This window comes from Passer domesticus, chromosome 19 (assembly GCF_036417665.1).
Source record: "Passer domesticus isolate bPasDom1 chromosome 19, bPasDom1.hap1, whole genome shotgun sequence".
In the NCBI taxonomy this organism is placed as follows: domain Eukaryota; kingdom Metazoa; phylum Chordata; class Aves; order Passeriformes; family Passeridae; genus Passer; species Passer domesticus.
Genome location: NC_087492.1, coordinates 8,447,087 through 8,462,332, shown reverse-complemented (window position 1 = coordinate 8,462,332; position 15,246 = coordinate 8,447,087). Strand labels below are relative to the sequence as shown.

At 52.7% G+C, this 15,246-nt stretch overlaps 1 protein-coding gene across 1 annotated transcript in view; it reads left to right on the top strand.

Moving 5' to 3' along the window:
* Positions 1-15,246, top strand: part of LOC135283896 (trichohyalin-like) — a 120,858-nt gene that overhangs the window by 41,619 nt on the left and 63,993 nt on the right. The window contains exons 26-33 of the mRNA XM_064395045.1: positions 462-519; positions 9,259-9,339; positions 9,424-9,525; positions 9,774-9,878; positions 10,697-10,819; positions 11,760-11,872; positions 12,846-12,911; positions 13,539-13,596. Coding sequence (XP_064251115.1) covers positions 462-519; positions 9,259-9,339; positions 9,424-9,525; positions 9,774-9,878; positions 10,697-10,819; positions 11,760-11,872; positions 12,846-12,911; positions 13,539-13,596 — 706 coding nt within the window. The remainder of the gene's footprint in view (positions 1-461; positions 520-9,258; positions 9,340-9,423; positions 9,526-9,773; positions 9,879-10,696; positions 10,820-11,759; positions 11,873-12,845; positions 12,912-13,538; positions 13,597-15,246) is intronic.

Sequence of the window (15,246 nt, the reverse complement as noted above, 5' to 3'; positions counted from 1 at the left end):
GTTTTGCATTCCTTGCCTTGCCTGCCCTGTCTCACCCACATCTCTGTCCCAAGGTTGCTGAAAGCACATCTGATGAGCTGTGTCTGTTTTCAATTTGAGCTCACGCTTGGTGGGGAGTTGTATGCCTCCTGTGAAAGGAGTTCCCAAAAACCAAGCTCTGCAGCAGGGACCGACCAGCTCCTGCCAGCTGGTGTCCTGTGCACAGGGACCTGCCACGGCCATGGCCAGCACACCTGGCCGTGGGGACAGAGCCAGCAGATCCGGCCGGGTGGATGGGCTGGGGGCTCCTGCAGCAGGTGGACAGGAGCTGGCAGGGACGTGCCCCTGCAGGCAGCAGTGCCAGTCCCCTCCCTGGCACAGCAGGGTGGTGCCCAGGGTGCCACAGGGCTGGGCACTGAGGATCCTCTGCCCCATCCCACAGGAGGCCAGTGGTCCGTGGCGGTGGCTCCCATGTGCCACAGAGCTCTGGCGACCATCAGAGCAGCAGTTTCAAACTGCCACCAGTTCAGGATTCTCCCCGTACGAGTGCATTTCTGCAGGGACTCGTGACCCGCCCCAACAAGGTAGGGATGATGAAGGTGAGGACATGGCACGTGTACTGGGGGCGGGCCGGGCGATGCTGAGGATCCTGGGTGAATTTGTGCCTTCAGTTTCCTCGGGCACAGCTGCTTTGGGAGGGTTGCTAGGGAATGCTGGACTGGACCCTGCCTCTCAGCCAGCTGCTCTCTCCTTCCCAGCCCAGAGTGACCCAGCTGCTGGGCAGGGGTGGACACATGCCGAGGGGCCGCAATGACCAGCTTCCTGTGGTGACCAGGACACTGGATGAGCCAGGTGTGGCCCTGTCAGGGCACGGGGAGCAGGGGGACAAGAGACTGGCTGTCTGCTGGGTCTGCACCTGCTCCCTGCGGGTCTCTGGCCAAGCAGGTGACCCTCCTGCTGCCCCGTTCTGAGCTGGCTGAGCTGACCCAGACGGGGCAGCCCCGGGGCCTGGGGGCTCAGCCTTGCCTCTCCCCCCAGGCCCTGCCACCTCTCGGCATCACCGGCCAGGCACGGCCCCCCGACACGTCTCCAGGGCACCAGGGCTCCTCCAGCCACTTCAGCCCCGGGAGACTTCGACAGCCCTCAAGTAGCTGGACAGGACTGGGAACCCAGTGCTCCACCAGGGACGTCTCATCAGCAGAGAGTAAACTCTGGGACAATTGTTGTCTGAGAAATAACATTTTCATTGTATTACGTTAATAAAAAACCTTCTGAAAGACACACACAGCCTTTCCCCATTGCCTCTGAAAACACTGGGATAAATCAAAGTGTCCTACACTATTTTTACTATTAGTTATCAGGCATTACTTTATTCCCAGCTCTGGGGTACATAGGAATAGCTCCACTCAGAATGCACACCCACTCTCTAAATTTTTCACTATGTATTTTCAGCAAAACAAGTTAATGCTCATTGCCTGTAAATTACATATTTCTCTTCATTCATTAATCTCCTATCATCCATTTGTTATTGATTTCTCAGTTCTCATGCTGCTGCCAGATGAACAATTGCTTGCTCCTGGCGGGCTCCACACTATGCTCATTTTGCCAAGTCCATGGAACCACACCATCAAAAGCAGGATAAACTTTTACCAAGAGGGGAGTCAATCTACAGCCCATCGATCTAAGCTTTCACTAATTAAATACCCAGCCAGCTATACCAACTTTTCTCCTCATTTGCAAAGAAGCACCATTTCACCACGTGGTCAGGTATGACTGTGGGTTCACCGACCACCCGAGACTGCCAAGGAGACTCCCAGGGCAGAAGAGTGCATGTGCTGAGGGGAGGGAATGTATAGTCATGTCTTGGGGGAAATTATTGCCATATGTATGTTTCTTCTGAGAATAGTTATGAATATGATGACAAATACAGTATTTCAACAGGGGCTTTTCCTGTACACAGCATGTACTCTCTGTGCAGCCATCCCCCATACATCTGGCTTTGCAGTAAAGAATGCCTAATCCCTAATATGAAATTCAAGTCTTTATTTCTTTCTGGTTGTGATAACAATGTTAATTGGTCCACTTTTAATTTAATTAGTCCAGATATTGTTTTCAGTACATGAAGAGTGGAATTCTCCTTGTTCGTTTCTTCTTTACCTCTGGTTTCCACACCTTGTCCTCACACTCTACAAATTCTGTATTCCTGGTGTCCAGTTCTTAGCCCCATTTCTCTATCCCAATCTTTTTTCACTGAATCACGTCAAGTTCATTTAGCAAAACTTAAAAGTTCAGTTATTTTCCCAAATAATGTTCCACTAACAGCAGTTTGAATAAAATCTTGCTACATGCTTCAGTAGAAAACTGCACTGCTTATGATTAAGTGAAGCCATTATTAACAGAGTTAACGAAAACAAATAACTGGAATAGCGAATTAAAAAGTTATATCATTTCCAACAATTCCCCCTTTTGAAACTACTCTTAATTATTTCATTTAGGATTACTTCCATTAAATCATTGGATATTTAGAAAGACTTAAGACACTAAAATGCAATAATTCCTATTAAACTACTTAGTAAAACTTTTTGGCAAAACTTATACTATTTTAGATCCAGGGCCATTCAATTTTGCCAGCATTTTGTCTTGGGCTTGTTATTCTGGGGTTACATTTGAAAGGTCACACATTTTGGTACAGCAACTATTGGGATGCTTTTCTCTGCCAGCCCTTTAGCAGCTTTATCTGCCAGTCGGTTTCCTACACTAACTGATGTATTTCCTAATGGATGAGCTTTACAATGCATGAGAGCCACTTGGGCTGGTACCTGAACACTTTCTAGTAATTGTCTGGTAATGTCTCCACCTTTGACAGAGGATCCTTGTGCTGAACGGAGCCCTCCTTTGTTCCAGAGAGCTCCGTGGGCAGGTACTGCTCCAAAGGCACGGTTAGCATTAGCCCATGTGTTCCCATTCTTCCCCTGAGACAATTCCAGGCTGCCATAGGCTGAGCAGCTCAGCCCTGTGTGCAGAGGTGGTAAGAGGTAATGGGACGGCTTGGATTGGGCCCTACTGCACAGCCAAACTTCTGCTTTCCTTTGCTCACAAAGCTGCTCCCACCTGTGGACAATTGTGAGGCCGGATCTTCTACCAGAGGATCTCCTCTGCTGGAGTGAAGCTGCTCAGTCGTTGGAACACAGGCATGTTGTGAGGCTTCTTGACTTTCTGGTACAGATTCCAGGGTGCAAGGCAAAGGAGTTGTTTGCAGTTCCCCATCATCCTGCTCCAACAAGACAACTTGATACTTCAGCATTCGACTTGGGGGTCACCAGTGGCCTCCTTTGTGTTCTAGAACAGAGAGGACCAAGGGGGGAACATGAGCAGTCATTATCTGGCCCATGGTCCATTCGGGGCTTCTTGGATTAAAGCGCAGCTCCTGCTCCAAGTCAAAGGCAGTTAAGGGACATCCCTTAACTTACACTGTCCACTTGTTTGGAAAAATATCTTATGGCCCTTTTCCATGTGCATAACCTCTGAGCTAACACCCGTAGTGCAACACGTCAGTGCTCATGAACAATCTGCTCAAGAGGCTTGCTCAAGTCAGGTAATGCCTGTGCTGGGCTGGCATTAGAGCTCTCTTGGGGTCTCTGAAAGCCTCTGGCATTCTGGGGTCCACTGTAGCACCTCCTTGGTGTAGCACCTCCTTGGGCGATTCTCAGGGTCTCATATAAAGGTCTTACCCATAGGCCAGAATTAAAAATCCTGAGCCCACACCAACCACCCATTCCTAGAAATATTCCTAACTTGCAAACAGACCTTGGCTCTGGAGTTTCACAAATCCCCTCCACCCTTTTGGTTGCAAGGCTTTGCTGTCCCTGGGAAATGAGCCTCAGGTAGGTTTGGCATTAGGGCACTTCTTTGACACTTTGGGCCTTCTTCTTGGATACCCTGTAACTGGCTTGTCTCAGAATGTTCAGGAAACTTAAGAATCATTTCAATGCATCCAGCATGAGTTCCATTAGCAATTAAAGTATCACCTGCATACTGCAGCAAAGGGGTATCTGCATTCTCCTTTTCCCATTCTGAAGTGACTGCCAGAGCCCTGGCCAGCTCTTAGAACTCCAGCACCCCACCAGCAATAGGGATCTGCCTGGGTATGGGGATTTACCAGAGACAGAACCTTTACAGCCACTTGCTCTAAGATGCCAGATAGAAGCCACATCAGGAACCAGGCAGAGGAGAAAGCTGTCTGTCTAGATGTTCCACAAGGAGCAGCTTATTCCAGGAGAAAGGAGCTCACACAAAGAGCCCCAGGCACTCCTGTGCAAGGGGCTTTGTACAGATACAAATCAGGGGGTGGATACAAACAGCAAACCAATAGGGAATCCTCAGGGGAGGACTGAGGGGATTACATCAAGCATCTGGGGCCAGTTGGGGTAGGAGGGTGGAGAGGATGGCTCACATGTGCAATGGGGCTTCCAGGAGTAGGGGGATTCCAAAGGGATGTTGCGAACAGGGATTGGCCTGAGAGTTAAGGGGCAGAGAAGGTTCAGGAATAAGGGGCTCGGTTGCCTTGACAGGCAGGGAAAGAGCTGGAACAAGGGGTGGAGAATGACATGAGGGGCAGCTTTGAGGGAGAGTAAAACCCAGGAGTAAACCATCTCAGGGAGAACATGAGGGCACGAGGACAGAACGATGCACTTAAAAAGGAATCAATAAGATAAATTCAAAGCGCAACACCATCCCTCCAATTCTTTTGTCAATTGGTTTTTGTCTTGGGGTGTGTCGTGGGTTAAGACGGAAGTGAGTTTTTTGGGAGGTTGTGGTCAAACCAGTCAGTGCTTGGATTTGAATATTGGCACCTGGTTTGGCCACCGAAGGTATGGACTGCCTCTGAGAACACAGGGGGTTAAAAGCAAGAACTGCCAGGAGAACTCTCTCTTAGTTTCAGTCTGTAAAGGAGCTCAGAGCTCCCCTGCCCAGCCTGGGCTGGCTGGGGGAGGGAAGCCATGCGGCCGGGTGAGGTAGGCCGGAGCCTCGGGCAGAGGAGGGGAGTGAAGGCCTTGCAAGATGGAAGGGTGGAGGAGACTGAGAAGCATCGGGCCCCCCTCCTACCCCACGGGAGACAGAGAGAGAGAGCCAGTGCCTGTGCTGCCTTGGAATTCAGTATCATGGACTGGCAGCACGGCCGGCCAGAAGTGGGGGATGCGGCGAGAGAAGGTGCCCGGCAGCTGTGGGAGTTCTGGGCAGGCAGAGGCCCAGATTTTAACCCCTTTGTAAAATAATGGAAACCTTACAAATACTGATCCTCCTGAATGAGAATGAGAAGATAAAGGTGAAGTATGAAGAAATGGGCAAGTGTGAGGAAAGTTGGTGCATGTGAGAGATGTCAGAAGAGGTGAGAAGAATCCTAGGTGGGCAGAGATGATGGATTGGCCTTGAGCTGGACTCTTTCTTGTATGGCCATGGACAGACCCATGTTCTTCCTGTGACTCAGAGACTGTATTTAGGGGGAGGCAATGCCTTGGAGTCAAGAGTGAAGCAGTGGCGTGAACAGAGATGGCTGAGGAGGGTGTGGGATGCCCTCTGTCTCCAGGAGGGGAAGATCTCTGTTCATGAGGCCCCTCGGCCCCAGGGGTTTAAATCTGGGGGGGACTGGTGTCCTGAATTTGAGAGACTGCTGCTTTTGGAACTGAGTGGAGCATCCTTAAACGGGGAGCCCTAAAAGCAGTCCTGGCCCATGTGCAGTGGTGAGAGCCCTGGACATGGAGGGAAGAAGTCACGAGGGCCGATGTTCTCTGGGTGGTGCCACGAGTGACACGGAAACACAAGAAGTTTCAATTGTGTTTCTGGGGGAAGCCTATGGTGCAAGGGGGGACTCCTCTCTCTCTGATGGATTTGAGGGTTGATTACTTGAGGGGTGATGATGGACTGATTATGTGAGAGATCGTGATGTGGTGGAAATCTATGGTGTTATTTCATTCTGTGGAGAAAATGGAGAGGAGGAGGAGGAGGAATGGATTTGGAGGGTTTTCATTCTTAGTTTTTTGTTTGTTCCTTTTTAGATGTTGTAATTAATAAAATTAGTTTCCTTTATTCCTGAGTTGGAGCCTGCTTTGCTCTGTTCCTGATCACATCTCACAGAAGCCACCAGAGAAAGTGTATATTCATGGAGGCACTGGCACTGTGGCAGAGTCAAACCATGACAGGGTGACAGCATGATACTGTGTCTCCTATTGTCTGCTTTATGCCCAGACATGGGTCCTGTAACTTTAAGCTAGGTCTGAGAGAGGGGTGCAAAGCCAGTGGAATTCTTTTGGTGTGGTTTTCCAACATCCTCCCCCAGGCTCCCTCAGCTGTGTTGTGCAGCACAGACAGAGGGAGTACATCTCGGCTTTCAGCTGGCTTCTTGTTTCTTTGACAATGGCAGAAGTTTTTCCAGGACTGTGGCTTCTTCTCCTGGAACGGTTTTTGCTTTTCCCTGGTCTGAAGCACCAGAACATCGCCGGCAGCCCTGTGCCTTGTCCCGCAGGGGAGGCCTTGGGATGCACATCCCGGCTCTGGACTCGGGAGGAACCGAGCCACGCCTACAGAAAGAGCTCTGAATCCACCAGCCTACCCCACAATGAGAAGGCTTGAATATCTAACATTATTCATTCTTTTTCCCATGCCTGCCTGCACACTGTGTGTTAAATAAACAGCTTTTTTCACTTTCTTCCAAAAATTTCCTTGCTGTGGGAGGGAAGGCGTGCCAAAACCTGTTTTCATTAGAGGAGATGTTTCCTCCTAACTTGTCTCAAATTGAGACATTTCTCAAATAATGTGGGGTGATTTTTGAACCCTGGAGGAAGAACAGTGCACCTCAATTGGTTTTCATGGCCCATCAAGGAACGTTCCAGAAACAAGAGTTGACTTTCAGTTTCAAGGGCAATGCAGAAAGAATCATCCTTAACATCCACAACAGTGGACTCATCAGTTTCCTTAACTGAGGTGAAGAGTGTATAAGGCCTTGCTGCCACTGGGTCTCACACCAGTCTCACACTATTTCCTTGACAGCTCTGACATCTTGTACTGGCCTGTGTTCCTTAGTGTGTGCTTCCTTTACTGGCAGGAGAGGAGTGCTATATTGTGACTCACATTCCCTTAGTGACCCATCTTCCAAAATTTAGCAATTCATTCTTCTAACCCTCTTCTACCTTCTAACTTCAAAGAATAATTGTTCTGCCTGACCAGTCTTCCATCAGGCTCCAACTGAATCCTTACTGGTTCCAGTGTCTTGATTTCCCTGGAATTCCATTGGTGCACACCAACACAGTGACAGTGTTTTCCCCCTCCTCCCACCAGGGATGTGCAGGAGGGAAATACTTGTCCAGCCTTCCCTGCTGAACATTCTGAGCATGCCCTCTCTCAGCCTCTTCCCCCACTTTTGCCATTACCACAATTCCTCCACCAGGAGTTAATAGTGTGTCTGAATGACCTTCCTATAATCCCAGGGCTCTTTGCCTTGAACTCACTGGATTAGGGCATCAGAGGATCTCCCGGAAAAATCTTTGGAGTGCACCGGAGTCCTCTCGATCCAATCAATCCATGGAGCAAAAGAAGGAGGAAAGTTCCACCTGGATCATTAGCAACTGTCACCAAAACCAGGATAGATGAAATCCTCAAAGACTATCCTTTTAGTTTTGGCAAGTTGGGCGTTACTTTATTCTCCTCAGGACGAGTGGAGCGGATAGTTCGAGCCACACACATAGAAAAAGCTTTTGACTTAGTTATCTGTTTTTTGCAAACAAAGGAATCAATGGTCATCCATTCTCAATCCCATAATTCTCTTCATTACTTTGCATCCTAACTGCTGTTGGGCTTCACCCATGGAGACTCTCTACCCTGAACTCCTGAGGAGAAAGGAGTCTGTGCCCCAACAACCCTACAGCTCAGCCAGGGGCTCACGGGGCTCCTCCTGCACCCCCAGCATGAGGAACAGCACCCCACTGCTTCCCTGGCAAAGGCTGATCCCAATGGATGCTCCAAACCAGGCCCTGGCTTTGCAGCAGTGAAGCAACTGGCTTAGGTGTAACACACATCTTCAACGGATAAAAAAGAAAGACAATGAGGCTGTACTCTCCTGGGAGACCTTGGAGCATGTTTTGGCAAATAAAAGGACTACAAAAGGGCTGGAGGTGGACTTTGCACAAGGGCCTGACATGGGAACAGCTTCACACTGAGAGAGGGGAGAGATCGGTGGGATATTGGGAAGAAATTCTTCCCTGTGAGCGTGGTGATGCCTTGCCACAGTCTGCACCATTCCTGGAAATGTCCAAGACCAGGTTAGGTGGCACTTGCAGCAACCTGGTCTAGCGGAAAATGTTCCTTGACCTGTCCCTGACCGGGGCTGAAACGAGATGATCTTTTAGGTCCCTTCCAGCCCCAGCCATTCCAAGGCTCCATTAATCTATGACTTCATGAGTCTGGAACCCACTGGTTACCAGGAGCGGAGTGGTGCGTTGCCTGGCAACGGGTGTTGTGATGAGGAGGGCCACCAGCAACCCGGTTCCAGTCCTGCAAGGGACAAGGAAGGAGGAAGGAGCCTGCTGGCTACTCATCCTTTTCCTTATCGCATTTGCTCATTGCTTCTATCACGCCTTTTGTTTAACCCATTTGTCACCAATTTTGCTCATCCCAGACAGGCCCAACTGGGCAGGAAGGCTTGTGACAAATCAGGGACAGAGTGTGTGCAGTCATGGCAACATCCCTGGACACACTCACCCTCTCCCAGATGCTGGATCTCGCCATTGGGACACCCCAGAAGGGATCTGTTCACTTTGCAGCCTTGAGAAAACTGCTGCAGGCTGTGCTGGAGCACCTGGACGTGCAGTACCTGACAAGTGAGGAGCCATGGCCAGGCCAGCTGAGTGGCCCCTCACTTGCTGATGTGGCCACTTACATAAAACAGATGAAGAAAGAGATGGAAGACTATAAGAAACACACGTCCAAGGTAGAGGCTCTTCCCCGCCCCTGGGCACTCCCCCAGCAGACAGCCCCTCTCTGCTTCCTCACACAGCCGTGCTTGGCTCTGCCCTCACTGCCCTGGCAGAGCCGCTGGCAGGGGCTCTTTGCTGTCTGGATGGGCTTCAGTGCTCTGGCACTGAGCCCGGCTGGGGCAGGTGGCACTGGGACTCTCCCTGCTCACCTGGCTGTGCCATAGGCTGCCCGTGGCAGGGTAGGGCTCTTTGGGGTGTTGCTTCCCAGGCCATCACCTCTGACATCCCTGATTCTTGAACTGCTTTACAGGTTCTTCGCGAGGAATTTGGTGGGATAAAGGCAGAACTCTCCCGCATATCAGAGGACATGAAGAAGTTCCAGGAGGCACAGGTGTGTGGTTCTCAAGGTCATATTTCCAACATGTCTGAGACAGAGACTGTCTACAGACAAGTCTCTGACAATGCTTTCTCCTAGACCCTGATGGTTTCCCAGCATCAGGAGGAGATTGAAAAGTTAAAGGCTGGCCAGCGTCATGTGTCGGAGGAAATGAAGAAGGTCCTGATGTCGCGGGACCAGGTGAGCTGCTGCTGGGAGCAAGTTTTGGGTCTGAGACTGCAGCCCGTACCCTCTGCCCTGCTGGTTGGAAGCTCAGCACTCTTGGCCCTGCTAGATTCATGGACCGTGCTGCCTGCAGAGCCCTGCCAGCCTGGCTGAGCTTGGCCCTGCACTGTCCCTAGTGCTTGGCAAACCACAGCAGGGCTCGAGGGCTTGCGGGTCCCCACTGACCCTCCCAGAGGCTCACTGCCACCACTGCTCTCTCCTAGGACATGACTCTCATCCAGGATCTGCGTGAGGAGGTTGACAAGATAAAGACAACACAGCTCCTCATGGAAGGAGACATAAAGAAGCTTAAGGAGTCTCTTGCCTTAGTGAGCTGTTGGGTCATGTAATCTTTGGGCTCTCATGGGGAACTTCAATGTGGCTCCACAATCAGTTTTTGGTGTCAGGGCCTCAGGCCCAGGTGGAGGACCGTGGGGCTGCCCATGCAGCTAAAGGGCCCACACTCTGGGACAACATGATGGCTGGGCCCTGACTCTACTGTCACTGTCCTTTCCAGATGAAGAAGCTGGAGGAAGACCTTAAAAAGCTGAGGGAGGATATAGCCAAGTGGAAAGAAGAGAGCAGTAAGGAGATCTCTCAGCAAATTGAGTAAGAGGACAAGAGTGGGTTTCATACCCTGGGGGGCTGCAAGGGAGCCCAGATGGTCTGGCTGCATCCTGGTTTGTGGGCACAAGGTGCCCAGCAGCCCTGCAGGGGTAACCCTGCCCTTGCCCCCATCCCGCTGGCCAGGGCTTTGCGGCAGGAGACAAAGCGTGAGCTGCAGAAGATGGGAGAGCAGCAGGAGAGGAGGAATGCCATGCTGGAGCAGATGCTGAATGAGACAGCCGACCAGCTGAATGAGCAGGTGAGGTCCTGGGGGAGCACTCCCACCACTCCTGGCACGGTCCTGTTGCAGCTCCATGCCACATCTTCCTGCTCTGTTGTGCTGTGCTGTAATCTTATGGGAGAGCCAAACTGCCCAAATTGGCCTGGACCAGTCAGTGGCATGGACAGTAATTAAAGCCTTGATGCAAATGTCCTCTTGACATGGTGGGCTCATGGCCACTGAGTCGTGTGTGTTTACCCCTGTGGAGCAAACAGACCCCCCCTTGGGTCAGCACCTTATGTTCTTTCATCCTGGGAGCAGGATCAGGAGCTGAGACAGCAAATGGAAGCCAAGTTTTTGGAGATCCAAAAAGACTTTGAGAAACTCAACTTTACATCAAAGAGCCTCCAAAAGGACTCTCAACAAAAGCAGAGGGATATTGAGGTGTGTGGCTGAAACTCACCCCATTTAGGGTCAGAGCATCCACCAGGAAGACTCCAGGTGGGGGACCACAAGGAATCTCCTGCTGACGACCTCCTCTCAGCACTGTGCTTGTTCCAAGTGCATTTCCCCGATGTTTTCTGGGTACGGGGAGAGGGGTGTGCTCCCGGCTCCTGGGGTGTGCCTCAAGAGGCAGCTCCAACCTTGCTGTGTCATGAGTTCCTTTCTGTGCTGAAAGATGCTGTTCCAGTCTCTGGAGAAGCTGCAGAAGGAGAAGGCAGATCAGCAGGACATGCTGGCAGCAATGGACATGGTACAGTCTAGAGGGGCCTCTGTACCAGCCCAGGGGCTCCCGGGCAGGGTGACAAATGCCCCTTGCCCTTGGGGGATGGGGGGCAGAACTGGTGTGGGGAGGGAGAATTTCCTGAGCTCAGGGGGTCCCTCACCCTCCAGATGGTGGGACCAAGCTCACCAGGCTGACGGGGCAAATGGGGCCACAGCAGCCTGAAAGGGCCATGCTGGCCTGGGGGAAGCACTCCTCCCTCTCCCCTCACACACGCTGGCCCTGCCTGTCCTTCCTCATCCCTTTCCCCACCGCTCTCCTGCTCTTCCCTTCTGCTAGAAGGCGGACAAAGCTGCCTTGGGCAGCAAGGTCAATTGCAGCCAGTTTGAAGAGAACATGGAGGAGCTGGATGAGAGGATGGAGGAGTTGCAGAGCCAGATTTCAGGCCAGGAGCAGCACTGGAATAAGATGCAGCAGCAGTTCAGTGATTCAATGGAGGAGAAGGTGAGGGGTACCTCATCCCCACCTTGAGGAACTGGCACCTTTGGGACTTGGCAGCCTGAGGCAGCATCCCTCTGAGGATCCCCCTCCAGGCTTTTCCCGGGAGAGCTCCATGTCACCTCCTGGGGCAGCTGGCTGAGGCTGTGCACCTGTTCACAGCTGGATCACCTGGAGCTGAAGACTTTCCGCAAACACCTGGAGAAGTCCTGGAACAGGAACATGGAGGCTCCAGAGAATAGGTTGAGGCGTGAAAACGCCGCTGGGATTAAGAAGTGAGTGTGATGGAGACACTGATGGCTTTGGGGACAGTGATGGTCCCATTCCCTCCAGCTCTCCCACACACTGCCCCTCTGGTCCCCTGCCACGGCACCAATTCTGCTGCTAAATGAACCTCAGAGATGCAGATGAAGCAGCTGCACCTTCTGCTTCCACCAGCAGCAGGTTGCACACAGGCAAGGAAGAACAAGGAGAGGGCACCTGCAGGACAGAGCCCTCCCAAAGCAAAATGGGGCTGTGGGTGCAAAGGCTCCCAGAAGCCAGGCTGGGAGAGGGCAACTGCTCCTCCCAGGCAGGGCTGTGACACGCCGTGTCCCAGAGCTGGATCATGCCCTGCCCTCCTGCCATGCACACAGGGGACTTTGGTGCCCGAGAGGGGCTGCAAGCGCTGCAGGGGCTGCTTGGGATGGTGACATGGGTGCCTGTGGCCTTCCCCTGGCCTCAGCCAGCACCCTGGGGATGGGGAGAAAGAGGCTCAAGAGCCCACGGTTCAGCCTGCAAACGCCGTGACCCTGTGCCGTGAGCTGCCCAGCGCCTGGCTGCTGCCCGCCAGCTGCTGCCTGTGTGCTGCAGGGCTGTGGCCCCAGGAGCTCAGCCAGCCCTCTTCCCTCACCCTCCTCAGGCAGCTGCCAGTGCCTTTCACGTGCCTGTCCTGTGACCGCATGCTCACCGTGCAGGTTCCTGGCCAGTGAGTAGCACCAGGGCATGGGGCAGCGGGGCTGGCATGGGGGAGATGGGTGCCAGCAGTGACCCTGCTAGGCACAGGGGTGCCAGTGTCTGCTGGGGAGGGGCTGATGTGGGGGCCCCCTCTGCAGCCCTGTCCATCAGCAGGGGCTGTGGGCACTCATCCCAAGGGCTACAGGCAGCGGGATGCCATGGGGTACAATCCCATGGGTTTGTGGGTGCCGCCTCTAACAGGAACAGGTTTTTGGTCCCCTGTCACACCCCTGTGACTCCTGCCCTCCCCAGGTATCCTGAGACACTGCCGTATTTGCAGCCAATGCCCCCCAGCAAGGAGCCACAGCACAGCCAAAGGTAAGGGCCCTGAGGACACATCCCTGGCTCCTGGGGTGCAGCGTAGCCCTGCCACAGCAAGGAGGGCTCTGCACCTGGGCTGGGGCAGAGGAGCCTGGCGGGGCTGGGCAGAGCTGGGGAGCAGAAGGCAGCTGTGGAGGGCCAGTGCTTGCCCCAGGCCTGGGGGGTTTTGCATTCCTTGCCTTGCCTGCCCTGTCTCACCCACATCTCTGTCCCAAGGTTGCTGAAAGCACATCTGATGAGCTGTGTCTGTTTTCAATTTGAGCTCACGCTTGGTGGGGAGTTGTATGCCTCCTGTGAAAGGAGTTCCCAAAAACCAAGCTCTGCAGCAGGGACCGACCAGCTCCTGCCAGCTGGTGTCCTGTGCACAGGGACCTGCCACGGCCATGGCCAGCACACCTGGCCGTGGGGACAGAGCCAGCAGATCCGGCCGGGTGGATGGGCTGGGGGCTCCTGCAGCAGGTGGACAGGAGCTGGCAGGGACGTGCCCCTGCAGGCAGCAGTGCCAGTCCCCTCCCTGGCACAGCAGGGTGGTGCCCAGGGTGCCACAGGGCTGGGCACTGAGGATCCTCTGCCCCATCCCACAGGAGGCCAGTGGTCCGTGGCGGTGGCTCCCATGTGCCACAGAGCTCTGGCGACCATCAGAGCAGCAGTTTCAAACTGCCACCAGTTCAGGATTCTCCCCGTACGAGTGCATTTCTGCAGGGACTCGTGACCCGCCCCAACAAGGTAGGGATGATGAACGTGAGGACATGGCACGTGTACTGGGGGCGGGCCGGGCGATGCTGAGGATCCTGGGTGAATTTGTGCCTTCAGTTTCCTCGGGCACAGCTGCTTTGGGAGGGTTGCTAGGGAATGCTGGACTGGACCCTGCCTCTCAGCCAGCTGCTCTCTCCTTCCCAGCCCAGAGTGACCCAGCTGCTGGGCAGGGGTGGACACATGCCGAGGGGCCGCAATGACCAGCTTCCTGTGGTGACCAGGACACTGGATGAGCCAGGTGTGGCCCTGTCAGGGCACGGGGAGCAGGGGGACAAGAGACTGGCTGTCTGCTGGGTCTGCACCTGCTCCCTGCGGGTCTCTGGCCAAGCAGGTGACCCTCCTGCTGCCCCGTTCTGAGCTGGCTGAGCTGACCCAGACGGGGCAGCCCCGGGGCCTGGGGGCTCAGCCTTGCCTCTCCCCCCAGGCCCTGCCACCTCTCGGCATCACCGGCCAGGCACGGCCCCCCGACACGTCTCCAGGGCACCAGGGCTCCTCCAGCCACTCCAGCCCCGGGAGACTTCGACAGCCCTCAAGTAGCTGGACAGGACTGGGAACCCAGTGCTCCACCAGGGACGTCTCATCAGCAGAGAGTAAACTCTGGGACAATTGTTGTCTGAGAAATAACATTTTCATTGTATTACGTTAATAAAAAACCTTCTGAAAGACACACACAGCCTTTCCCCATTGCCTCTGAAAACACTGGGATAAATCAAAGTGTCCTACACTATTTTTACTATTAGTTATCAGGCATTACTTTATTCCCAGCTCTGGGGTACATAGGAATAGCTCCACTCAGAATGCACACCCACTCTCTAAATTTTTCACTATGTATTTTCAGCAAAACAAGTTAATGCTCATTGCCTGTAAATTACATATTTCTCTTCATTCATTAATCTCCTATCATCCATTTGTTATTGATTTCTCAGTTCTCATGCTGCTGCCAGATGAACAATTGCTTGCTCCTGGCGGGCTCCACACTATGCTCATTTTGCCAAGTCCATGGAACCACACCATCAAAAGCAGGATAAACTTTTACCAAGAGGGGAGTCAATCTACAGCCCATCGATCTAAGCTTTCACTAATTAAATACCCAGCCAGCTATACCAACTTTTCTCCTCATTTGCAAAGAAGCACCATTTCACCACGTGGTCAGGTATGACTGTGGGTTCACCGACCACCCGAGACTGCCAAGGAGACTCCCAGGGCAGAAGAGTGCATGTGCTGAGGGGAGGGAATGTATAGTCATGTCTTGGGGGAAATTATTGCCATATGTATGTTTCTTCTGAGAATAGTTATGAATATGATGACAAATACAGTATTTCAACAGGGGCTTTTCCTGTACACAGCATGTACTCTCTGTGCAGCCATCCCCCATACATCTGGCTTTGCAGTAAAGAATGCCTAATCCCTAATATGAAATTCAAGTCTTTATTTCTTTCTGGTTGTGATAACAATGTTAATTGGTCCACTTTTAATTTAATTAGTCCAGATATTGTTTTCAGTACATGAAGAGTGGAATTCTCCTTGTTCGTTTCTTCTTTACCTCTGGTTTCCACACCTTGTCCTCACACTCTAC